The 27109-nt window shown below is 41.2% G+C and overlaps 1 protein-coding gene and 2 long non-coding RNA genes across 4 annotated transcripts in view; 1 reads left to right on the plus strand and 2 right to left on the minus strand.

Annotated features, from left to right (window-relative positions):
* Positions 1-122: 122 nt before the first annotated feature.
* LOC110986534 (uncharacterized) lies at positions 123-16513 on the minus strand. Its single transcript, XM_022248473.2, has 5 exons — positions 16355-16513; positions 11776-11820; positions 9112-9393; positions 6829-6897; positions 123-4953 (listed from the first exon to the last, which is right to left on the minus strand). The coding sequence occupies exons 2-5, from the start codon at positions 11789-11791 to the stop codon at positions 4664-4666; spliced, it is 657 nt and encodes a 218-aa protein (XP_022104165.2). The 5' UTR covers positions 11792-11820; positions 16355-16513; the 3' UTR covers positions 123-4663.
* Positions 12223-27109, plus strand: part of LOC147796454 (uncharacterized) — a 21323-nt gene continuing 6436 nt past the window's right edge. The window contains exon 1 of one of the 2 annotated variants that reach the window (XR_015428101.1): positions 12223-12443. This is a non-coding gene — a long non-coding RNA (uncharacterized LOC147796454). Of the gene's footprint in view, positions 12444-25972; positions 26222-27109 lie in introns of those variants that run through there. The other variant, XR_015428100.1, reaches the window with a different exon arrangement.
* Positions 17588-24549, minus strand: LOC110986536 (uncharacterized). Its single transcript, XR_015428103.1, has 3 exons — positions 24426-24549; positions 21434-21506; positions 17588-19765 (listed from the first exon to the last, which is right to left on the minus strand). It is a non-coding gene; the product is annotated as an uncharacterized LOC110986536 (long non-coding RNA).

Below are 27109 nucleotides of genomic sequence, written 5' to 3' on the forward strand. Positions count from 1 at the left end.
AGGGTCGTTTTTCGTTCATTTTTGTACACATGGAATCTACAGATTAACAATATTAAATTAACCACTTTACTATTACGTGTAACATTGGTGTTGCCAAATAAAAAGACGTTATTATCCATTGCTCTAGACGGATTGGTCTTCTCTTTAATCCATAGAAATACCGAGGACCAGAAAGAGATAGTGTAGGGACACGAGCAAAAAAGATGGATAAGTGTCTCCTCTTCTCGTTACAGAATGTACAAGGATTGGTGTCTGCCTTACCAATCTTATACAAAAATAAATTAGCTCCCAGGATCGGGTGTATTTATCTAAATAGGAACCAACGTAGTTTCGTGTCAACTGTACAAGAATATGGAATATTGAAAATTAAAGACCATTTTGAAATATCAAAATCTATATTCAGTTTAACATTCCACTTATCTATGAATTTTCTTTGCATATGTTTAGAAGACACTAAAACATTATAGATCCCCTTTGATCCTTATTGGTCCTTTAAAAGCACTTCAAAGTTGAACGGCAAAAATTGGAAGTAACTAACTGAAATTTCCAACATGATTTCTCTAAAGGACAACTTAATTGTTCTCAACACTCCACCATACTGTAAAAAGTTGGTGTTGACATCAAATACATTCTAGAACTCATCTAGAGAAGGAAAAGCGCAATTCTCATTTATTAAATCACCAATAAACTTAACACCTTTACTCGACCAATGTTTATAAAAAAATACATCTGCCATTAATCTTAATTTTATCATTGAACCAAAGAGAACTCCTCAATACCTCCGCTTTCTTGTAGGCAAATGGGCCCGAGTAAAGTTAGACCATGCTGTAAAACACATCGAACAAGGAGGCATTACGAACTCTCCAGGCACCAATCGATTTAATTGAACCACCTTCCAATAAGGACAATCGGGAGATATCAAAAATCCAGTTGCACAAAGTAGACCAACCTGAGGGCTGAGCTTTAAGGAGTCTACGTAACCAGGTAACTTTCAGAGCTTCTAAATAAGTCCGAACCTCAACCATTCGCAACTCACCCCGACCATAATCTTGGATAATTTGGTTTCTGGCCACTTGGTCGTGTACTTTCCAAATAAAAAAGACAAAAAACAAAAGAAAAAACAGACTATTTATTTCCTTAATCATATCAAAGGGAGGATCAGGAATGGTTAACACAAGGTAGATAAGTTTGACATAAGCAATGATTTAACTACAGCAATTTTGCCCAAAACTGTTAAATATCTCTTTGACCAATTAAACATTGGGCCACGTAAGGACGGGATAATCCTATTGTAATTCAGCGAATCATAGAGTTAAGACCAGTGGAGAAGTCAATACCAAGAATTCTAAAAGGTTGCTTAGCCGCGACCCAGTTGACGCTGGTCTCTTCACAACGCTTTTCCTCAATTTCTTTCATTGACCCAATCCAAATGGCATTTGTCTTCTCAATGGTAACCTTTAAACCAGACATACCAGCAAATTGGTCAAGAATTCTGAAAGTAGCCTGCATTGACTTCGCTGAGCCATTCAAGAACAAAACCGTGTCGTCAGCATGATGGGATAATTCCCTCAACATAAATGCCTTGAAGATCTCTGTCAGTGCATACCATCATTGATAAAAATCTCTGCACACAAAAGGAACAGATACGGACTTAAGCCCTCCCCCTGCCTACAACCTCTCCCAATTTTAAACGACTGAGAAAGGAACCCGTTCACTAGAACTAAAGAGGAAGTTTGGTTATAAAGTACCTTAATCCACTTTTCAACAGAAGGGCCAAAATTGAATACGTCTAGAACTTAAAAAATGAAATTATGTGATGTGGAATCGAATGCTTTTTAAAAATCAATAGACAGAAATAGACCAGGAATATTATTAGATTCAGTGACATTCAACAAGTCGTACATTAATTGAATATTTTCCCCAATAAAACGATGTGCCATAAAACCCTTCTATCTTTCATGAACAATACACTTAAGACAACATTTAAGTCTCTCTGCAATGCAGGAAGAGGCAATTTTGTACGAGGTGTTTAGATGAGAAATGGGCCGCCAATTTTTCAAATATTGTCGAGGGCTTGTCCCCTTTCGGCAAAAGAGTGATTATACCGTATCTCTGAGTAACAGAGAGTTGACCAGAGACATTACCCCTGTTTAATGAGCGTAGTAAGTACCACGACAAGTCTGAAGCGAAATAATTATAAAATTACCCAGAGACTTGCCATTCTTTGCTTTTTTAATACATGAATAAGTTCGTCATGAGATAAAGGGCCTTCAATGCTATCTCGTACACAATCGGAAAGAATACTTTTACCAGTCGCTGCGAAAAGTGACTTGAGATCAACGTTACTGTCAATAATCTGAGTAGAGTAAAGTTTTTGATAAAAGCTCTTAGCCTCTTGCAGGATGTCTTTGGAACTAGTAATTCTACAGTTGGCATCATTAATAATGCAGTTAATAGATTTATTCACAAATTCTGCTTTTCTAAATTTTAAAAATACTTTGAAGATTTTTCACCATACTACATCCATCGGGATTTGGATCTTTTTAAAACATCTTCCCTTTAAGTTTTGCGAAAGTCAACAAAGTCTGCTTGCTTAACATTTAAAAGATCAACTGAATCAAGATCACCCTCAGAAACGTTATCAGACAAAATATTTATCTCCTTCTCAAGCAAAACCTCAGCTTTCCTAGTTTCTTTTTGAAAATGAAAAAAGCCGGTCTCACTCTCCCTGACTCCGGGCTTCAAGAAAAGTGAAATAAATTTTGAGTCCCTATAAATAAATGAGAACATGAATAGAGAAGCTCAAACAAAATCACAACGTCGCCCTGTGTTATTGGGCTTTAATAGAATTTAAAAAATATTTTTTATCCAACTTTGTCAAACAACATAACATTCCATTACCTCCACCAGCTAAACGCAAACAACACACGAAGCGTGAATTAATACGAGCGAGTAAAGCGCGCGAGTCAACAGTCGTTTAAAAATCTCGCACGACAATCATATCGTCAGCTTTTACAGGTGGTGCGGGACAATGACATACCCTTTACAGCTACGGGTGCAAAGGGTAACGTACTGCCAAAAGACCTCATTACCACCATTTAAGCCGACACTCAACCGAAAGCGATTGAAGAGGTAGACATCCGAAACATCAGACGCTTTCAAGGTAACTACAGAAACTGGGAAGTGAAGCCTGGTTTCTTTGCCGACGACCTGGTACACTTTTTCGATTTTTACAACAAGTACATCGAAAATAAAGCGTTGGCCGAGTTTCAAGAGATAGCCTCTTACAAATTACAAACTGTTATTAAAGTCCAGTGCAAATAACAAAAACCCGGAGTTGAAAGCAAGGTCAGCGTTTTCACGTTTACAAGTAAAAACAACACGGTGATTTCTGAACGTGAGGTCAAAAACGGGTGGAAGGACCAAATAGCAAAACATTTTGAAGACGTCGAAGCACACGAATAACGAGGCTCTGGATGAGTATTTGACAAAGTCGTCGTGTTTTACATCAACGTGGCGCGTTATAATCCAGTAGGAGTGACATCCATTCCACTTCCCAAAGAACTGACAGACAAAAAAGCTATCATCAACGTCCAAAACAAGCAAGACCAACAATGCATTCGCTGAGCGTTAAGAGCTGCATTAGGCTTATATTCAGACACCGTCAGGCATTAGCTAGCCACAAACCCTAATTAAAAAAATAAACAACGAATGCACCTCAACGTTCACGACAGCAGACGGTTTAAATTTCAAAAACGTGGACTTTCCCACACCTATATCACAGATTCCACGAATCGAATCGCAAAACAACTTTTTCGGCCCACTAAAGGCCTGTTAACACTAGTGCCCGGTAACGGAATTCTACGTGGTTTCTATCAAACCGAGTGGACAAGCTGCATGGTCGCTGCTTTGAAAAAAGACAAGAGCGATTGAGAGGATAACGACCGAGGGTATTATGCGGCTTAACCAATTGTTTCCGCCTCTGCATTATTTTGCAACCCAACGTGGACATCCCAATTTTTTAACATTTTCTATTGGTAGATTGTTGTGGATTTTGAAGGTGGGACATCTGTTTTCAAAAAACTTAATTTACTAGCCAACCAACGGAATTTGTTTTTAATTTGATAGCATTCGCGGTTCCCGGAAGGTAGCAAAATGGAAACTTCAAACGATCATTGCTCCCCTACGTTTAAAATTGAACGGTCTCCATCCATTACACCCAACTAAGAATTTGTGGAAGATTCCTTTATAAACTTTTCCGCTCCTGTGTAAACGTAAAATGTTGTACGATATCACCGCTTTCTGTTATCGTGGGCGTGTGCTCTGTAAACGGGGCCCCCTAGACTGAAATGAAGCCATTATCAGGAGCATATTGTCAAGGTTTGAGTGGAGGTTCTTGGCTAAGTAGTTCACAATGCTTCCAAATCCGCTCTTTGCACGCTGCCATCATAGGCTAAGAGAGCCTCGAACGGGCAGCTTTACACTCACAATAGCCGGCTCTGTACACCGGGAACCAGTTTGCGTATCTGCTGGGTAACATTAATTAAGAACGTTTTAAGGACGTTTAACAGTTACATGTACATGAACTGATTTTTGCAACAACAATGGTCACATCTCTTTTGTGACTTGACAATTGTTCTTTTATCAAAATCAGACAGATAAATTAATCATTGATATTAAAGTCTTTCAGCAATTCTTGGCTTAGGTCACTACGACCGACGCTTTTATTCCCAAGACAATCCGCTAGCTTTTTAACTTTGGATCTTACGTCCCCTTTTTCGTTATTGAGCCAGTCCACTAGCATGTGGTAGATCTGAAGCTGAACGTTTGCTCTGTAATCATCACTGTAGGTGTCCAGTTCAGCACCCTTGAATCGCAGTTGCAGGCCCAGTGGGTATCGGTTCTTCGGTTTAATTTTCCTGGACAACGCATCCATGTAGAGTTCGTCCAACGCTGTAGGTGAGAAAAGGGCGATGCAAACACTTAAAAATTGTGCTGTATACTGTGATAAAGGCGATCCAAATTTTTATCATAAATCGTCCTTCATTTAAATAGAAAAAAATGGCATTTACACAATCATGCCATTTTGAAATTAAACATAACATACTATTTGAAAGTCCTTTCCGAAGACGCGTTAGATGGGTGCTATCAGGATTTTCCGGCGGGAACACTTTTTCCAGAGAGGAAAATTTCTGGGAGAGGCATAGCACTCACCAGTAATGAAATGATAAAGCATTAAGAGTGGGAGGAGGCAATTTTTTATTTATCTCTCGTTTTTCTTTTCTTTTGCTTCCCCGCCCCTTCATCATATTTCTCAGTATTGTCTGGGGATGACACTCCGAAAAATCCCATGGGATCCAGGGCCGCACTTCACCCACGTCACCTGAATCACCGGTATATTTAGTCTGGTTTACTGCGCAAAGATTCCCTGACAACTCTTGATAAAGAAATCTCAGGCCAGGCATCGCCCACGGTTATAAATAAATATGACGCAAGGGTCAGGGGTCACAAGTTGAGAGCCCGGGTTTCATAATACAGTGGGCACCCTGTATGTGTGGGCATTTCGCCTGATATTGATTTCAGCTAAGGCGACCTTCGATTTCAGTGTAAAGTCAAATATTGTAGGATTGACAGCCGCCTTTAGGATACGGGAGTTTACGTTCAACAGCTAACCTACCTACCCGGCCGGGAATAACGGTACCATCCTAACACTTAGTGAGGCAATGTTTTTCAGATGACGCCATTTCTGTATTGTATACATTTACATCTGGGAACCAAAAAGGGGATCTTATGTGCATAAGTTGTACATCCAGTAGCCATCACAGGCCCAAAATTTGACGTGACAAAACTTTGGCATGACGTACTGCATGCAGCTCGTGCAGATCCGTTAGTTTTAAGAACTCGGCGTTATCAAAAGTTATGCAAAGTGGCAGTAACTACCACCTCCGAGGCCTCATGGTATAGTATACTCTATACATATACTACGAAGCAGAATGACATGACAGACTTGACTAAAATGCGTGCGCAGAATGACAACTTTACGTTGGAAAAAAAGGGTTTTCTTTTAAATATATCCGGAGTCAACGATTATTTTCCAATCTTAAAAATGTTTGCACTTAAAAAATATCGTTCCAATCTTGACAAAATGTTGGATTTGAAAATCTTATTGAAATTTTGAAAACATGTTCACTCTTTACAAATTTATTCCAATCCAGAAACTATGTTTTCACTGTGCAAATTCATCAGCTCTTTAAAAATTCATTCGAATCTAAAAAAAACATGTCTTTTTAGAATCGTTCGGTTTTTAAAAAATGCATTCCAGAAGTGAAAGATACGGTCTTTTTAAAATTACATTCCTTTTAAAAAATACATTCGACTTTTAAAATACGATCGATTTGGAAAAACGGCATTCCGTTTTGCAAAAACATGTTCCAATTTTTTTGTCCCGAATTCTGCTTCGCACATACCGACTACATTATTCTGTGCTCTACTCGCGCTCGTGTGATAACTAGTAATGGGAATCACAAACGGAATAAATATAGATGCCCTATGCATCACATGCTGAGGGAAAGTTTTAAGGTTATGCTACATGACGGTCAGTGGTTCTGATATTAATTAAAACCCTGGGAAGAGGGAGCGGCCTCTTTTGGCGAGTCCATTGGAGCTAATTAACGTTTAGTTTAACAGAAAGTTGATGTCACTCGTCAATGAAAAATAAACCATTCAAAATCGGAATCGGCGGCAGTGGTTGCATAGATGGTCGGTACGCAGTAACTCAACAGTCAATTTTGAGTTTGCGACGGGAGCTCACAAGCTTTTTAAACTCACCAGGCTCACCAGAGGTATCCGGGGAGCTTCCTTCGGCGTCTTTTTTGTCAGGCTTGGAGTCGCTTATACCTGTGAGGCAAGACATATAGATGGTCGGTGTGCAGTACCAGTAAATGTGCATAATTGACTTAACAGCTCACTTTTGAGGTAGCGAAGGGAACTCACAAGCTTTTAAAACTCATTTGGGGTCTCTTGGGTGTTTGTGCTGGTGACCTGCTTGTCTGGCTTAGAATCACTTATACCTGAGAAACAAGGCATTAGGGTACATTTTAATATGGTATGAGTTATTTTCCATTCTGTTGGATGAGCTTCGGCACGGCTTTCCATTCGGTAAAAATAAAACAAACAAAACGCCTTTGTGGTTTAGACAACCGTGAAATAGCCAATTTAGCCTTTGATCATGACTTATCCAAAATACCCAGCGTGCTATGGTTAGTGAACCAGTAATGTCGTTGTCCAACATTATACTCTTGCATTATGCCATTTTGCTCGCTACATGTCAAAGTAAAACGCTTTAAATTATCAGTTTTTTCGGTCGTTGCATGATTGCATTAAAGAAAAATGCATGGAAACATTTCCCTTTGCACGTTTTGAAGCACAAAGAATTTAAATTGGAGGCGGCCCTTTTTGTTACCGGTATCATGGGTAGAAACGTGGCAAACTATAAGGTTAGCAATACGCCAACACATTACAGCGGTCATCCAACGAAATGTGATCATTAACAATCAATTCATTAAGGCGATCGTGTGACGTCGGATAAAATATCTGGCCTGCAAATTCTCATAAGTTGAACAAAACTCGTTCGAAGTACGCTGCAAATATTTGTAACGGGATTTGGATATAATCGCTGGCATGGTACGGCTGAATGGAGTAAGATTGTGGGAAACCATAATGGTGGTCAGGCGATTCACTAATTCCGTACTTGTCTCATACAGGCACGAAGGATGATACATGTACCCAAAAGCCATGGCCGGATACCAGTAGTTTTCCGCCGGCTCCTATCCTTGATGTGGCATACTTGCCATGTTAATTTCTGTTGCGTGCTATTAAGTATGCATACGCTTTCGCGTATTTTCAGAGAAATGAAAATGTGTACGTCAAAAGTTTCGACCAAGGAGCAAAGATGCTTACAGTAGCCTAATGCGATCGGTTATAGTGGCCGTACTAAACTTATTACACTTTACAACGAGGCCCTTCAGGAGGAAAATTAATTTCATTTTTGTATAAAATGAAAGCCACTTCCCGGAGGAACGCATTGTCCTAAGCAATTCACTTGTGCTTGGCTGCGGTGCGATTTCTTAACGTATCGTAGGAAACAGAAAAAGCCAATTTGATCTTTTACTGAAGCAACATGTTTTTAGCTGTTAAATGTTAAGCCTCTGTTATGGAATTTTCAATTTTTGGAAGATTCAAACCGCCAGTGTTTACTCAACAAAAGGGTGCACTGATAGAGGCTAGTAGTTTGACTGTCGACTAGAAAAGGCGCGGAGCATGATGAGCAATCATTGTGAGAGTTGGATCATTTCCATTTTGCCGACTTGCGTGTTGTCAGAGTTGTCCCGTGTAAACGTGCACGCCGGCATGAGGGGCGTACAACGATGCCCCTCTTGCTTGACTACTAAACATTATTGGTTCCAGTTTTCTCCTCGTGACTAAGAAAACGATACCCGAAGTGTCAACGAAACGGCCGACTATGGATGAAATGCATAGAACTGAAGAACCACCTTAGCTCCCAATTAGAGGTGCACAGTGTCATAACTACCTACGAATATATTCAATTTCTGGGAATCGGGTTGGCATACTTTGCATCTCTCCTCGCCTTTCACTTCCAAAGTCCAGGTTGGATTCCCAGTTCAGTCTACATGTAGATAGGTTTCTCACTCCTTATCTGATTCCGTGGGGTTTACCCAGGATATTCCTCTGGGGTTTCCCCTCCACGGACCACTTTATAAAAACTATAACTGCTACTCGATTTCCTCTATCCTGTATAGGTTCTTTCTGGCTTGTGAGCTAATGAACCTCTGGCGCTCCTGAGGAGTCCTCGCTTTCATCACCAGAAACGCTTTATGATAATACGAAAATGCTCGGAGTTTTGGACGCGACGCCGGTTAATTTCGGAGGTGTTTTTTTTGTCAAATGACGTAAAAAAACTGTCTCTTCTGATACTGTCTACATCTTGCGTAATGTCAGTCATCATTAGGCTTCATGTACACTGACGCGATTTTCCCGAGGAGGACCATAGGGGGTGATGGGTCACTCCAGAACAGTAACTGATATACATACCGTATTCAAGGAATAATTCATCCCTCAGTTCAGCAAGTCCGACACGGTCATTGGCCAGAGCCTCACCCAGCTTCCTGACTTTAGACAGGCCGTCCCCCGCCGTTCGTTTACGCCACGCAATCAGCATCTGGTAAATCTGTCGGTGGGAGTCACCCTGATAATCCTTCTCAAAACGTTTCAAGTCGGAATCTTGGAATCCCAGCTCAGTGCCCAGCAGAAGCCCGTCACTGGGTTGAATTGTCTTGGTAAACCCCAGCAGGAAGATGTCGTTCAAGACCTCACCTGCAAAAGTGGATGTCGACACTGTGATGACTATACAGACACCCACGGGGTGTCATGATATCATTGATCTCAAGTCCTCCTCCCTACAAAGAATGCAGAACTTCAGCATGACGTTTACTTAGCTTATATCTCACCCCTTCAAAGGAAAACAGAGAACAACTCTGGCACGCATGCAGCGGCCAAACTATACGATGAAATTTCTGAGAGGCAGAAGGAGGTGCATGTAGTTTTTTTTTTTCCAAGTGGGTACGGAAAAGCAAATTAACTTTGGCTGGTGCACGTATAGGTTATATACAAGTCACAATTTCAAACGGGAAGGGGCTCACACTGCATCGCTGGTTCCCACTCTTGCAAGCCCTGCAGGCCCAGTTCACGAGAGACGTTCACCACTGCACCAAATTATTCGCGAAATTAAAATTAGGTACGCGAGTGGCTGGCTGAGTGTCTGAAAGTGGAGTGTCTGCACGCCCAAGACGTCGCAACATCTATGCCACAGGCTGCCTCCTTCGGATCGGCGATCCGACTCCACATGACATGTTCCATTGCTCCACCTTTAAAGATGATTATCACATATAGCCTACGACTCCTGCAGGCTTCTTATTTCTGTCACCTCGTAGTCGAGAAGATGGGACACAGCAGATTTCACCTTGGCATTGTGGTTGCTCCGTCGACCCACTCAGGTGTTCTAATATAAACCACCTAAATTTGGGTAGCCCGCAAAGGGTGCACTGAACTAATTCAAGTTCCATTGAACAGTTGTAAAATCAACTTAACAAAGTTTGGAGACCCATGGCAGGCAACTGAAGTCCCTGAGGCCTCTCAATTAAAAAAACAATGTGTTCTTTGGTCCCTTAGATTTCATTTGATTTTCAATTTTTGGTAGGTTAACCAATTAATTTTTGATTATATGCGAAAACAAACTCACTCCCCCAAAAGTGAATGTTCCCACGTCTTCTCAGCAGCCATTTTTCAAATGACATTCCTATCTTTCTCAGGCTCTCCTGACAAATTTTCAGTCACATTTCTATCTATGCCTTGCCCCAGATGTGTGCCCTTGAATCCACAGAGATGATCCTGGTCCATACTTACACAATACCACAATTTCTTGGCCCACACAGACCCCTCTTTTCGAAGGAATTTTTAGGGGTATTTTTTGATCGCCACGGCCTGGCGGAGAATTTCCCATGAAATTGGGTTTAGATGGTGCACGCCAAAGGGATCAAAATCTTCTCGATGGTGACGGACCTTCAGATATGACCAATGCCTTTGTTTAGGCAAACATTAAGATTTAATGAAGTGACTGCTTCACGATCCAGATGCAGTCAAACATGAAAATCCACTAAAAGTAAAAGAGGCCATTTTTTTTTCAAGACGGTCGGGTATCAAAGTTTTGGTAGAGGATTTTTCTGTCTAAAACACCGGATTGTCCCATTGTTTTTCTCCTCACTCCATCAAGGTATAGTAGATGTACATGTAGTACTGTCGTACAGTGTTACCTCTTCCGGTTAAATAGTGCGTGTTGGCTACCGGGGAGACTTGCCCGAGACTCTGCACCGCTGATATGCCAATGTCACGCAAGTCGAGACCTTAGGGCGAGTCCGAAGGAATCGATGCTTTAGTGGCGAACAAGACCCAGTGCGGTACCGAACGAATAATGAGACCAATTAAATTTATACCCAGCAAGAAATGAGACCGAGGGGTACCCCCCCCCAACATGTCCAATCCCTATACACATTCCAGACTATTGTTACTTAACACATCCCCCCAAGATGTCTGAAAGGAATTCCCCAGATTCCTGCGAGACAATGACCAACACAAAGCAGGGAGGGGTTCTCTCCGTCTCATACCTTGCTGCATATGATTAAATTAAACATTTTGTGGAGCGTGCAAATCCAAATTTTTTTGCGAGAAGGAAAAAAAAAGACAGAAAGGGCAAGCAAGCAAGCAACAAAACAAAGGACCTGAAAAACATGACTCGCTTGGATGCCTAGGCGTGAGGCGTGATAATGTAGAGAAAAGATGGAAGATTGTGTACTGGGTAATTCCAGAAAACTTTAGGGGTCCAAAAGTGTGACATTTTGTGCCTGGTCTTTGTTATTTGACGTGAAAATATCACCGGAATCGATTTCAAACTATTACTATTTGTTTGGCAGGTAATTTGCATTAATTCATCACTACTCTTGGATATTAGGAAATGTGTTCTAATAACAAAATCATATGTCAGAATTTGACAGGGACACGAGAAAAAAATGGACCCCTAATTTCTGTATCTACCTTACTATAAGTTGTACGGAACAATTGCTAGCCTATATTTCTGCACTTTTACCAACGATTCCTGCATTAATTTTGTACAGAAGCTCCTATAAGTGGTAGGTCACTTACCTTGTTTGGAAGCCATGACGCGTTAATTACGCCTGCAGGTTGCAACTGGAAAGGAAAGAAATATCAAAGAAGAGTAAAATGCACATCTCGTTGAAAGTGCATGTACATGTCCCTTGGTTACATGTAACAGTATTCAATCACTGCCTAGCATGGTTGGCACGATTAGTCTTACGGGCCACTGTGGTTTGTGTTTATGTGCCGTCGATAATTCTATCCGGTACATGGTCAACTGAGTTCATAACCTGAGGGATATCGACATTTTGACATCGGGATTCTAATGAACAAATTAGAATCAAGCTTTATTCCAGGTAAGCAGCAATTAAGAATAGAAGGCCGGCCCTTAATATACGAATGTGCAAAAATGGATGGCAATACAGTGTTACCAGCCCATCATTTCCTTTACCAGACTCTCATTTCCTGAGTAAATGTATTTTATGCTAAAATGTGCTATGAATTATGTATTTTGCCTTACTTGAACAATGTACATCAAGTTCTCCCATAATCATATCAGAATTGAGGCCCACCAACTTTTTTTAGGTATACTTGTGACTTTTGGAAGATAGAGGGCGCCCTCATCTTGTCTCATTGACATGTCATTAAAAGTCAATAAGCAAAGTTTCTGTGAAACAAAAAAGGTCTAAAGGAAATCTTCCGTTTTCATCTCACAGGTATGTACTTTCCACTTTCTGTTATCAAATATGGGATCTTCATGTATTCAAGTTCATTTAGAGCTCATTATTTGTGTTGGAGATTGTCTAATATTAAGGATTGAAACAGATTGAAAAGGGAGTGAAAGTTGTATCTCAGACCATGTGACAAGCACATTGTATGTATTGCACATAGACATTGAGGATAAATAAGCACATTCCTCAAATGACATAAGATATTTCTTAGATTCTACAGAGATAATGTTAGTAATTTCTATTCATTTAAGATCAGTGCCTCTCTCTCTCTCTCTCTCTCTCTCTCTCTCTCTCTCTCTCTCTCTCTCTCTCTCTCTCTCTCTCTCTCTCTCTCTCTCTCTCTCTCTCTCTCTCTCTCTTTCTCTCTCTGATTTTGGCCAAGTAGTCATGATAAAGCACATGCAGGCCTACAAGAGGTGTGAGTCGATGAATGATTATGGGTTGGACAACATGATGTACATGTAAATGTAAAGTGCTTAGAGTATGGCAATAATCTGGAAATTCCAGATGAATGGACTGAATACCCACATGTACTTAGTGGGAAAGTTCAGTTGCCACATAAAAATGTGACTCATGAGAATCTATGATGAACGAAGGTGCTTGTGCATTTTTAGTTTTCTTGAATTGCAAGGACTGGTTGTTTTAAATGGATGTACATCATGGATGTACATCGTGTTCATGTATGTGTCCAAGGTAATGTGTGTACCGGACACATGAGATAAAAGATTAAAAGTTATACATGGAAATTGGGTTATTGTTGTTTCCGAGTATTTGACCAGTTATTGACGGACAATTGTCAAGTCAAAGACTCAAGTGTAGTGAAGAAATTCTTTATTCCAGTTCATAGTCATGACCAAGTAAATAATTGTGTATTGTAAGAGCAGGCATTGGATACATGTACTTATAGGTTATTCAAGGGCCTAAAGTACAGTACAAGTGATGCTACTGTGTTGGGTCATGAACTGAAGAACACTTGCTGCACACAAATTAATTGTACCTTTTCAAGTTTGCCAGTCATTGTTAATAATCTTGATTGACGTGTCATTAAGAGTCAATAAGCAAAGTTTCTGTGAAACAAAAAAGGTCCAAAGAAAATCTTCCTCACATCTCCAAACCTGGTAGCAATAGTTTTTGTTGATTGGTACAATTCAGATGTGTTGGCAAACTGTATGAATGTCTATAACGGAAATTCGAGGACATTCATAAGAAAGCCCTAAACACGGCAAGATTGCTCCTGTGGGTTCACACACGGGCCCTTTCATGTACTTTTCAAACGGGGCGCCTCTTTAAGCTCACGCACCCGTTGAACTCATACTTTGTTGAAATCCATAAGTTACTGAGAAATCAAAGTGCCTATCGAGGAAATCAGCGTTCAGACAGACATCGTGCTCTTTCTGGAAAACTCATTAAGACGAAACGCGGCCATTGGATGAGGAGGGCGCTATATCCTATAGCTAAAGTTCGCGCCCTGCGACTCGGCTAGATGGCAAGGTGCCAGGTGTGAGATTTGAGTGGTACGAGACTATACACGTGCAAGAAAGCTGCAAGAATAACGATTGCTATTTTTTTCCGATTTTGCGCAGAAACATATTAAACATTTTACATCTCATACCCCTCTACCATTTTGATGAAGGGCTAAATAAAATTGAACTGTATTTCACGTGGACTGAATTCATCAACCCTCCACGAAAATTAAAACTTCTCTGTGTGGCAAAATGAGAGGGGGAGACACAATTACACTGAGGGGATACAATTACCTGGAGGGGGACTGATTTACCGGGCCAGGGGGACACTTTTACCCAAAGGTAACTCCCCTGGACAGTTTCACTGGGGGACAGATTTACCGTCTTCACCGGCTCTTGCCAGTTTTGTGCATCACTTTTGACACGACTTGGGACCTTTTCGGGGTGCCAACCAATAAATGAGCTGCCGTAGACAACAGTGATCAAAATCCCCACTTTAAAATATCCTGAGACATACACATGTACAAGTTTCTCAGGTGTTCAAGACACATATCAATTTAAAGCTCACTTCCTCATTTTACATTTTCCTTTCACTTTTCGGTAAAGTTAGGTTATTTAACCGATGTGTTTTGAAGATATTTCTCTCCAGAGATACCCACTCCTCAAAAAAGTCATGAGGGCATTGCCATTTTGGAAAATGGTGTCTATATATAAACTCCATTACAAAATAGAGCAGTCCTGCTGGTAGATTTCATGCTCCTTTACAAACTATATCCACAGTCCAAGGGCCACAAAATGCTTCAGTAGCAGAGAATTTGACAGCCTACAAATCATGATTCGGTCTGCGCAGGCAGTTTTGGGCCTATTTATATATTTACTGGCATGCAACCTTTCGTGCCTCCCCGTCCACAAGAACCAAACTTAATGGTGGGTACAATATGTGGTGATTTTTGGGAGCGTCTTTGCGGAGTGCTTTGTCATAAAACCCTATTTACGTGGAGGCCATTTTTGGTCTTATCCCCCAAATCTGTTTTATATATTGCAAACTGTCGATTAGGATGACACCAGTAATACTTTCGTGCGTTGCAAGCCTCCCTTGCAATATTTTTTGGAACCTGCATGGTAAGGTATGATAATTCTCTGTGTTCAGTTATGAATTTGAAACTATTCATGAGAGTGGACTGGTGCAATTTTGTCATGAAATGTCATTTTATTGCCTTCATTTGTACTCTCAACATTCAAAAATGAAGAGTTAACCTGGCTTTCAATATGGCCGGCCCCGTGAATAAAGTCCATACATATACTTGGGCGGTGACAGGGTCAAAACTGTGTGCCTCCCACTATCCACTGTTTATACCATGTACGCGGTGTGTGGTGCATTCTCTTATAATGTCCGCTACATGTAGGACTACATACACATAATGTGCATGATCTGTGAACTTGAAACCCTTCACGTCGTGGCCTTTGTCATTTTGGTGCATTATCAACTGGAAATTGATGTGGACACAGTCCTGCTTACAAAACTGATTACAGACAACCTAGATTCATCTTGTAGGCAATCTAGAATCATAAAATATAAAGCAAGAGCGTGTCCATATTTCGAGGTTTATATACACTCAAATCACATCGTACATTAGCTGCAGTGTCGTCCACAAATTTCTCTCGCGCTTTAAAATAATATTGCGTGGTCTCATTTCGAGTTTGTTTTTTTTTTACTTCGTGCAAGGGTTACATTCAATCAAGTACACCATGTCAGTCTCATGTAGGCCTACTTGCATTCAGGTTTTCTCACGTACATGACGACCACCGGCGGAATGTTGGTTTCCTGTATTTTGTAGGGAGGAAGGGGTCCACTTCCTGAACGTGGACGGTCGGGGAAATGAATGTAAATCGAATTAGGCCTAAATTGAGTTAAAGGAAACTGTATTTGAGCATGAAGTGCCATGATCTGAGCAAATTGTTAAATTTAATTATATGCAAATAACAGCCCACAAACTGCCTGATGTAGAACAATATACTGTCCCCCTCCAGTCCAGGTTGGCCACCAGTATTCATGAAGTAGTGCGCCATTGCCATGCATGGGAGTCCATCTAAAGCTACAAGGTCCCCTTTAGCCCGGTCAAACATTTGGAATTTCAGGTCCCTTCTAAACTTGAACAGTTATTTGGAAAACCACTAAATGTTGATAGCTTACAAGGGCCTTCATGAAAATACTTCAGGCATCCGTGTGGTGATGGGGAAGAAAAACAGGTGAAATGGGCGGGTCGAGTCGAGACCTGCTGGTAATTACACAGAGTTATCATAAGCCGCCATATTTGAGATTCACCTGCACCACACGTACAATAGCTAGCTTGGTGCTGGTGTTCATTCGCGCTCAAAGTATGTCAACGTACCACACAGCTGAATGATCATTGAAGGGAAATAAGCACTAACCTTGATTTGCTTTCTTGGTTGAAGTTGACGAGACTATGGCCTCAACTTTAATCGACGTATAATTTGTGCTGCAGTAAAAGCCCTTGGTTTTTCCCGGAACTATAAATAGAAGTATGAGTTCGCGTTACCCTATTTTGTCATACATAGGTAGGTATGAATAATTTTTTTTTGGGTAGACGTTCCTGTAACTATGAATCTTGTTCTGGACCGAGAGAGGGCGCAATTTTCTTAGCAACAGACACTCCTTTGGACAGAACTTAACTTTGCTGGTTCACGAACGACTATAACATGCTCGCGTCACGGTCGCATTACCAACAAAATGAACCAACACCGCTCTTTTCAACCAATGAAGAGGAACGTCTGCTCGAGGCGGATTCTTCATGAACGCGGGCGATTTTTATATCCTAAACAGATGGAAGTTATTGACATTTCTGCAAACTTTTGTTGTAGGGCCTTTTTTGTGTTCTTCTTTCCCAAATCCCATCGACGTTAAACACAGTTTTCCTACGCAGGAGTTTGATCACTATGCAATTTAACGTTTATATGGATATCCCTAGAGCCACAGAGCCACAATTCCGACTTGACAAAGCTTGGATTGGCTTTGCCTACGAATCAAGACGTGCTCTGTGAAATTTGGGGTGAAGTCGTGATGATGCCATTGCGTAATCTTTTAATTATGTTTCCTCGTAATTTTTCTGTTTGTCGACGTACATGTATCTCTTAAACAAGGCCAGATATTTTTGAAATACTTTCTGCAGGATCTTTGTTGCTCGACAGAGCTCCTGAAAGAACATTCAATACGACGTGTATATCTTGCGCACGAAATAATCATTTCTGCACTCGACGTTTATTTCGTGCGTACGAGATATTTCGTCTATGCTAGAAATTTATTGAATGTCCTTTCATTGAAGGGCTCCGTAGTGATCAAAGCTTTTGTCATCAAAAATTGCGATTTTTGGTACGCATGTACTCTGTGGGCTCTGTTTGATTAAAAAATCGGTAGGTATATAGATTGCCTTGGTTTAATCCTAAAAGTCGCAAATCCTCCGATTTCAATATGATTCTACGTACACCCTGGGGGGTTTAGTGTGAAGGATACAAATTTGTAATAATAACAACTCCCTTGTAAGGGGGTGCTCAGACTTCAAATTTAAAATCTGAATTTAATGAAATTTAATGAAAGATGTTACACCTGCAGTACCCGCTGCTATGCGGGAAACATTTGCCATGAAGTAATCTGAAAGAGATATTTGAAGAATTTCATTGCACAATGCTTACATCTACCGTTTTCATGAGTTAAGATGACCGATATATTGTTCATAAAATACCTGCTAATTGACACTTTGTCTGTTGAATTCTGATGTTTATTTACGGAGATATGATAACATGTGCATAAAGTTTCCGTATTCTTTTCTTTATTTTAGCAGACAATGATCATTACGCATTTTTTCAAATCAATAAAATGAATGTTTAACATCCTGCGATGAAACCTACAACAAACTTCCGAAACACAACTGGAAATATCGTCAGCTTACAAGAAATTTCCTACTGCAGGCGTACAACGAGAATATTTATAACTACATTCACTGTGGCCTGGGGTCAAACGCAGGTCACACACAGAATGGTGTGCGGTACCTGTGTGTGTTTACGTGTGTTTATTACAATGCAGGTTTCCCGGCCTAAATCCAAATCTCATTCGAATTAACGACAGTTCATTCAATTCTCCACGAAATAGCTCTAGATCAACGTTGACAAAGCAAACAAATGGACTGTTGCCTCCATCTTTGAATTTAAATGAACAAACATTATTCGATTTTCTTATCTTTAATTTCTGGGGCTTTTTCAGACTATGTTTTAAAGTTTACAAGCCTATGGGGAGCATACCTCTCTCAAATATTATTTTATGTATTCTTCCTTATTTCTCATTTACTCTTTCTATCTTGGAGTTTTATATCTACACTACTATCCGTACGAAGGCTCGAAGGAATATGGTTACCCATAAACAAAATGAAAGTATCAATCGGAAGGAATTTCTCATTCCGGTCACCCAGGGAAAACATTGATTGACGATTATGCGCTTTTTATCGAATGAATTTAGTGCTACATTAATTGTATGCGTGATCCATTCGACGATTGCAAATGAAGTTGAAGGCTGTGCCGTGCGAATACAACACACGAGAGTGACAAGCCGAATGCAAATGCATGATAATGATCTTGGCGGCGAAGATGAGGAATGCGGCCGGGAAAACTTATATAATTTGACACAGTTGCATTTAATCAATTCACTTCATACAACGTGACTTCGAAAAGTTGTCACACAGAGTTCTATATACTTATTTAATTCACTAGAGGCAAATGAACATTCCAACCACAACTGTGACAATTTCATCATTATTTCATCGCCCCAAAAATTCATATGTGTTTTTTAGATTATTTAGTTTGCATATTTCAAAGGTCTGGGTGAAAGTAAACTGCCTTGTGTTTTAAGTTACGGAGAAAAGATACAAGACCAGAGTGTATGTCTGACGTGACCGTGTATTTAACGCAACACTGGCTGTCGAACTATAAGCATTGGTTGTCCTCTCTAATAATGAAATCCAGTTTTAGTTAGATTTGCCGTCTTCTCAGAGGGATTCTAGCCAATGACTTCATCTTTCAGCTGACGAGAGGTGCAGCCTTTCACTTCCGATCTTTGGTGCAATATTTGGTCTTAAACTTGGTCTTTTAGACTTTTAAAAAAGAAAAACAATACACTTTGGCCGCATTTGCCGCATCATGCTACTTCAATGTGTTTTCTATTAAGCCAATGTATAATATCTATACCCTTCAGGGCAGGTGGAGTTTTTAAACAAGGGAGTAAAAGAACTCGACAAGAACAGATTCTGTTGTAAAGTTACTAGTCAGATTGGAACAGAAAAATGAAACCTTGCATTTTGTTTTAATCTGACATCTTGGGTACGATATCGTCCCTTTCACGATGTGTTGGTGTATACAGGTATGAAATTTCAACGCTGAAGCAGTAATAGCAATAACTTAAAATCAAAGCCTTCGCCCATTAAGGGTCTAAATAAAATCCGCGTTAGCTGTGATTATAAATGATAAGAGAATAAGGTTTTGGTTATTCAGTAATATGATAATATTTGTACAATTCCTTTTTCAAGTCACCGAGTCCAACTGCACTATGGGCTAAAGCCTGACCGAGCAGCTTGACATTGGTCGGCCCGTCTCCCTCCTGTCGATTACGCCAGTCGATCAGCATCTCGTGAATTTGTGACTTGTCTTGTTTCGGGTTTTTTGCAGCATGAAAAGCCAGATCGACCTTCGTGAATCCCAGCACAAGACCTAAAGATTCCCTCTTTGATGGCATGATTTTCCCGGCAAGCCCCAGCAGGTCGAGGTCGCTCAAATACGCTGTAAAGAAGCGAATGTTGCAAATGCAGTTATTTTTTTTTTTACAGAAAACAGATTTGTGTGCATGTTTTTGAAACGACTGACCAAGCCCTAGACTATAGTGTTGGAAGTTGTCCCAGCGGTTTTTCAACCACAAAATCGAATCGATTCGCAGTAACGTAGAGACTTGAGTGCAGTTGTGTCATTAGGGAAAAACGTCGAGTCAAGTAGAGTCAAGTAGTTGGCTTGAGTCAATTCGAATCATAAACAGCTGGACACAATTATACAGCAGAGAAAGTAATGTTTTGGGCATATGAAATTTACCTCTAGGTTTTTATATGTGGTCACACCACATTTTACGCTCGATGATAATAACCGTTGACGTGAACATTATAAACCAGCACAGTAAGTCACTGCAACTATTTTTTCGCAAAGAAGTTGTTTTTATTTTTGGGACACGAGTCTTGTTAACTTTCACTTGAATCGGGTCTTTTGATGAGGGACTGGATTCCAGTTAAGTCGCCAAATAAATTATTGTGATTCAAGTCAGGTCTTGACTCAACTTATAACAACTCTGCGCCATTATAGTCTGGTTCCCAGACCCGATGAATCAGACTACCCTCCTTCGATTAAAGAGTCCCGGTATAAGTATTTTTTCCGAGGAAGGTTAGGGGTAATTATCATATATACGGAAGTGGTCAACTACAAATTAGTGGACACTTAGAAACTTCAGTACTACGGTAAATGTCGGGCTTCACTTTCCTTTTACTAAAAAATCCTCCAACCAATTCCCCACCAAGAAAAAATTACTACATAGAGAACCGAACTCTTGGCTTGTTAGTTCGAAGTATAACGCTCTTCTAACAGAGCTACCATGCAAGTCGGCCAGAAGAGCAATTTTGTTGTGTCTCGAACTTTAAAGTTTGTGTACCCCATTTAAATTTCCCCAAGCCTTCCTCGACGAAAAACGCACGCGCAACGGTTTAGATACGCCCATTTTATCAAAATTACCCTAACCGTCCTTGGAAAAAAACTTACGCGTACGGTATCTCCCAATGTCACGTGACAAAAACAGAGGAATTCCTCCGATTTCCGAAAAAACAGTAATACATGCAGGCCCTATTCCAAACTTGTCGTCGGCATGATGTCGGATAGTGTCGTTGATGGTCAGACATTTTCGGCATTGTTACATACTGATCAGCCGATGATTGTAAGTAAAACAAGTAAAAAAAAATGTAGACATTTACTACGGATTTAACGGAGGTAGATTATTGAATGCTCGAGTTTACGCTTGACTGAAGGTCTCATTGGCTCATTTTGTACTCGAGGTAAACACCACGCCAGAATTTTGTCAAAGCAAAGGTTCCGATATGATCGACAGTGCTAGATCTAGAAACTTTGCTTTTAGGCAATCCAGGGTGGTTGGCTAAATACTGTACTGTTCAGGTTTTTGTATGTCTTAATGTCATTTTTTTTTCAACCTGTGTATTTTGTGCCACGGTGTGTTATGTAAAATAAATACCAAAAACAGGATAGCTTCCAACCCTGGTCACCCCTGACATGTGGCGTCATGAAATATAATCAGTCATGGGCGATACATGACCTAAGATTTTATCAACAGTCATCGGGAACCTTCAAGTCAGGGAACCAGACTAGCACCACAACCTAGTAACGTGACAAGCAACTTACCCACCGGTTGGCCAGGGTCAGAAACGGAAACTTGCGCAGCATTCATAATGCTGAGCTTACTCCGGGCGCTATTCTAAATTCAGGAAAAACAGAAAAAGGAGAAAGTGAATGCTTCTACTGCCGACAACCATGACCAATAAATCAATCCTTTGCACGGTTTACTTGTTTCTCCACTTCATATAGGGTATACACTTAGCCTAAAATGACTTTACTGACAAAGATCTTCCCTTTCTTATTTAAACGTATTTTTTTTTACAATATCAAAGAAAGTTGGACCACTCTGAATTATCCAGTTCCTGGTAGGTGCAATCAGTAAAGATCCATTCAGGTATCTAGGAGAAAAAACCCAGGAAACTTGTTTAATACGAAGCAGAAACTGATATTTTGTCAGTGTCGATGGTGTTTTAATGGTGGGATTGATTACCTATGCGGCCTGCTTTGTTTTGTGGTTAATTATTCTGGATTTTAGTGTACACGCGACTGACGTGCTGTTGCCCCTTTGAACTTGCGTTCATGTTGATACGCCAAGATCTCCAAGTACACTTTATAAAAAACAAACCCTGGTGCAGTTTTAAAGATTATCGTTTCCCAGTGACTGCAGCTTAAGAGCAGTTATTTTGTTCACCAACCCCTTGGAAATGTTTGAAACACGAATTCAGAAATATTCAACAAATTTGGAGCACATGTAGGACGCCCAAACTTTAAAAAAGTGATTAAGTTTTTTTTTAAAGATGTAAAATAATTACTCTATAGACATAGTAATATCCAAGGGAAACCGCACATCTGTCTATTAGACCCCAAAGAATATCTCATTAATGGCTATCCCTCAAAATACACCGTTTAAAAAAATTGTCCCATGGTGAGACGCGTAATCCGCCTGTAGCTAAAAAGAGCTGTGTTGGTCGGAAGTATTCATTTGGTGATAGCGACGCAAGCAAGTGCATTTCATAGTCGTGCGTGAACCAGTGAATCGAAGTTCCTACCAAGGGAGCCTCCGTTGCGAAGAAGATTGCACCCTCTCTTGGTCCAGCTCTGGGCTCACACCTTGAGGCTTAATTTTTCACCGACACCACGACCTGACACTCATCTGGGCGCGAGTGCGCTGCATTTGTGGACGTTTTACAGCACCGAATTATTTTCCACCACCACTGGATGGTGTCGGTCGTCGTTCCGTATGTTTCACCGACAATTCGCCTGAGGATCTCAAGAATGTCTTTTACGACCAGCTCCGACAGAGTGCCAAATCTGTGTCCTCCCACTATCCTCTTGTTCTTTTAGGGGATGTTAACGCCGTCAGTGGCACCGACCGTGAGGGCTTTGAGGCAGTCATTGGCAATTTCGGATCTGGCTCCATCAGTGATAACTCTGTGCGCCCGCTGTCTTTCTGTGCATCTCACAACCTCGCCATCATGGGCTCTTGGTTCAGAAGGAGAGACATCAACTAGTTCTCATGGATATCTAACGATGGCCATGCACGCAAGGAGTTGGACCATGTCATCGCCCGTGACAGGAAACTGATCCAGTCCTGCAGAGTTTACCACGGTGCTGAACCCCCTGCTAAGATTGATCGCAGTCTGGTTGTCGTTACCTGCTATTCACGAGCTGTTACCAGCGCTCTCAAAACAGAATCGCTTCGATGCAACTGTGCTTGCCAGAGACCCCCAGCTTGCTGTTATATACAGTGTAGAAATTACTAACCACCTTCATGCCCTTGCGGCGCTTCAAGAGAGTATGTCCCGGACTGCCATCCCGGATGCCTTGACATAAGCTGCTTCAGATGTCATCTCATCGACGTCCTCTCGATGTGCACATTAGCTCTCTCATGCCACCCTCTCGGTCATTGGAAAGAAGCACGTGGCTCATCCGAGGTGCACAGGCTACGTCCAGGAGCATGAGCGTTTTCCGGCATCTACCGGGAGACCTGACGACTGTTACAGTGCTGTCGCTGACGAGGCGGAAAGTGGAGTTCCTGCAATCCCCGGGCCACATTCGCTGCCACCTGCCAATCTGCATGCAGTGTGTTGTACGGAGTATGGAGGGACCGGAGGGCTGTGTTCACTCGGAATCGAAGGACGATCTGTATTTCTATGTAAAGGGAAAGGTCCTCGATCCTCATGAGGCAGTTATCACTCGATTATACTGGTCTCAGTTCCGGAGAAGGTGTTTGCCTATATTCTTCAACGAATGCAGGGTGCGTACCCTAGAGACCTCTATCCTGAGGCTGCTATTTTGCTTTTATACCATTCAAAGCGACGTAGCATCCTAATCTGTTCCTAGTGCCAGACACCAGGCACCGACATGTTTGAGAAACTAAAACAGTTATTTGGCAAATGACTCTAAGAAACTCGTGTATAATGGAATGAGAAGAGAAAATAGCGGGCAACCCAACCGACGTTCCATGGCACTAACTGGTCAATTTGGTGTCCATAATGCAGTAACTCGACTTGTTATAGGGCCCCGTACGTGAAACTTGTTTGCATGGAAATGGTGCACTTTTTCGTGTGGGGATGCCTTTTAAAACTACAACTCTGGCAATTCGGCAAACAGTTCATCCAGCTTCCATGTAAGCTTGCATATCAGAGCTACACCAGAAGGAGAATTTTGGTTGGCTTTGTTGCGTTTGCGGCGGGCCTAGAAAATGACTGAATTTTCACAATCGGAGATACGCGATGTACGCCAGGCCCTCTCAGCTTGTGAATGCTTCTATCAGTACGTAATCTTACCGGCTATTTTTTGAGAAAATCAGACCTCGTTTTGGACTCACTCTCACGAGATCACGTACATTAACGACGGCAGATGAACCATCATGGCGTCATGTAACCCAAGAACTGTGACGACACTACACATTCGTGGAGTTATACTGGAACCCTTTTGTCCCTCCGTGTTGTGTGATTTTACTGAGGTTTCATGACATTGTATGGCTAAACTGGCGTTCACTGGGTATAAATTCAACCGAGCGACTAAAATTATTGATAACAAAGAAGTGACCTACCTATTTAGAATTGTTCCTCAACTCCAAAATGGCGTTAAATTCTGCGAGGCGCGGATGAATTGATGTAATGTGCATAGAGCAAGGACCCAGCTGCAGCTATGTGTAACATTACTGTTGGTTTTCCCCAATCCAAAATTAGATGAACCTGTATCTATGACGCAGTACATTAATTGTTATGTAAATTCTTCGTTCGCGTGAAAGGTTATCCTCTCAATGCAGACTAATCTGCGGCTGTGAAGGCTATTTTGAAAATAGGTGATTATATTTCTTTTAGTGATTGATGCTGGGATAGTCTTTGAATTCGTTAATACGAAGAAAAAAAAAAAGAATCCAAAGAATATCCAATGAGTATTGTCACCGGCAGCACTTTAAAGCATTGCGGGTTTATACCACGCGTGAACACGCAAATGACAACATGTTTCTCATTTGGAACCCAAATACTATACGCATCCCTGCTCTTCAAGTGTTTCCTTGAGGCATCCACAAGTGCACACGTACAGGATGGGGGCTGCGTTGTTGACAGTGCGTACATATCTTGCGTCGGGGGTACCAAGGCAAAACATCGACAGAGTTACAAACTGTAGTCTAACATGCTAAATGTACATTGAAAATCTTTTTATCACTCCTACAGTGCCAGTGCATCGATAAGTTCAACAGAAATATAGACTAGTAGTTTTTACTTCAGTTGGAGCTCTTAGCGTCCAAAAAAGGCAATGTCGTGCATTATGTTCAAAATCTCAGAAAAGGTCAAGAATGATGCCAGGATCAAATTTAGGGCGGGAGACAAAATCTAGCTGGCCATTAATTAGGCCTAAATAAGTAATTAGGACCTTAATTAGGGTAGAATTTTAACTTCTGAACCGTAGGTCCTAGAACAATGGAACCAAGACTGGATTGTTAGCCTCTTCAATACGAACAACTTTTGTGAAAGTCCAAACTTCTCAGACCTTGGGATCAATTAAGTAATTAGCTAACTAGTGATACTTGGGCAAACTTGTAATTTTTGATCCATAGGTCCTAGAACAACGGGACCGAGACTAAACTGTCACTCTGCTCAATATAAACAACATTTGAACGAAGTCCAAACTTCTCAGACCTGAGGATCAATTAGATAATTAGCTAATTAATGTTAATTAGGGCAAGATTGTAACTTCTTAACACAGTACAGGAATTTTGTACTGTATTTTGAGAATCTTTGCTTCCTGCACAGTAGTTACCAAAGACAGCGGGACTTTGTGACCTACTTCGCTGTGTTGCAAGGTTAAATTTCATTCATCTTCATCACTGACCACTGCAACTATAGTTGGTGGTTAGCTGTAAACCTTCAAGATCTACTCCGACGTGAAAAGGCATCGCCATCAGTATTTGATGAGTTTCTGCAGGGGGACTTTGTGGTAACAGAGTCAAATCGCTTGAGTTCGTCAATTGCCTTTGATCAGGCGCACGAGCAGAACAACGCTGCAGTAACGTCTGCACACGGGGACTTGACCCACTTAATAAAAACGACGATGACAATGCTATGGAACGTGTTGGCACCTAAGCTTGTCAAGATCACTCAGGAGTATGAAAGTGAATACAGAAAGACCACTTGTCCCTCAGCTGGCTACCACCAAAACCATGAAGGCTGTGATGCATTCCAGAGGAATTTCAAGTCTGATGTTGAGAAGCTTTTAGCGACGATGGAGCCGACTTTTAACCCCTTTGGCAATGTCCCGAAGAGCTTGAGGTACATCAATAACGACAAACCGATGGGAAGAGAAGATTTGTCGAGTCGCTTAGAACCATGGAGGCTGAAGGTAAAGTCTTTACCACACGTTTTGTATCAGAGCGCCTAGAGATGTGCAAGGTTGACTTAACAGCCAGGCTAACCAAGAGAGGCCTCTTACTTTCCATCAGTGCCTCCAAACCATCAATATCATCCCGTGTTTATCGCCCAAAGAGGATAAGAAACTGGTACAGAACCTCAAAGTGGTGGTTGCGTATAGCAGAAATGAGGTTGTCAGAGTTACAGAATATGAGCCAAAAAACGTGCTGCCAGCTTTTGCAAATGATGGTAAAATGTATCAAGCCCCGAAATCCAGCATCCTTCCTCGGCTGAAGACAATGTCTCAACCTCCCATCGTGATGCAACAGCAGGGTCCTCTTCAGTCACAGAGTCTTCATTGACCCTGCCTCAATCTCCAATCAATGATGCAGCAGTAGGAACCTTTTCAGTGGTAGGCTATTCTCCGATCTGGTCTCAGACTCCCATCACTGGTGCTGCAGGACTTTGTTCAGTCAAAAAATCATCTCAAACCCTACCTCAAGCTCCAGCCCCTCATGCAAAATCCTCAGAGTCACAATTCGTTTTACTCGTTTCTATTTCGTTGGAGACAACTACATGCATGTAGATACCCATCCCCTTAAAGTACAGACCCGGAAGAGCAGAGGCCAAGGAGCTGTAATGCCTTTGTCACTTGATGGACCCACCTCCTGGGAACTTTGATGACTTTCTCAGGAGTGGTTGATTAATAGGAATATTTCTATGATGCCTCCTGATTATGGCCTATCTCATTATTAAAATTCCGTGGGATTACAAAATATTAATAAGCACGTGCGGAGAAATACAACCATTTGCTGGAATTCACCCATAAGTGCTGTAGTCTAGCTTTAGGTACAAACTACACGGGCTCTCGTACAGGCTA

The sequence above is a fragment of the Acanthaster planci genome, linkage group LG16 (genome assembly GCF_054643075.1).
Source record: "Acanthaster planci isolate LZ-2023a linkage group LG16, COTS_SCS, whole genome shotgun sequence".
NCBI lineage: Eukaryota > Metazoa > Echinodermata > Asteroidea > Valvatida > Acanthasteridae > Acanthaster > Acanthaster planci.

Bases quoted from the DNA above. Each gene is read 5' to 3' on its own strand.
- LOC110986534 (XM_022248473.2), bottom strand. The intron at 6,898-9,111 runs GTATGTATATCA...CTTGCCTCACAG, and splicing joins TGAATTATTCCTTGAATACG to GTATAAGCGACTCCAAGCCT. The intron at 4,954-6,828 runs GTGAGTTTAAAA...TCTCACCTACAG, and splicing joins GGATACCTCTGGTGAGCCTG to CGTTGGACGAACTCTACATG.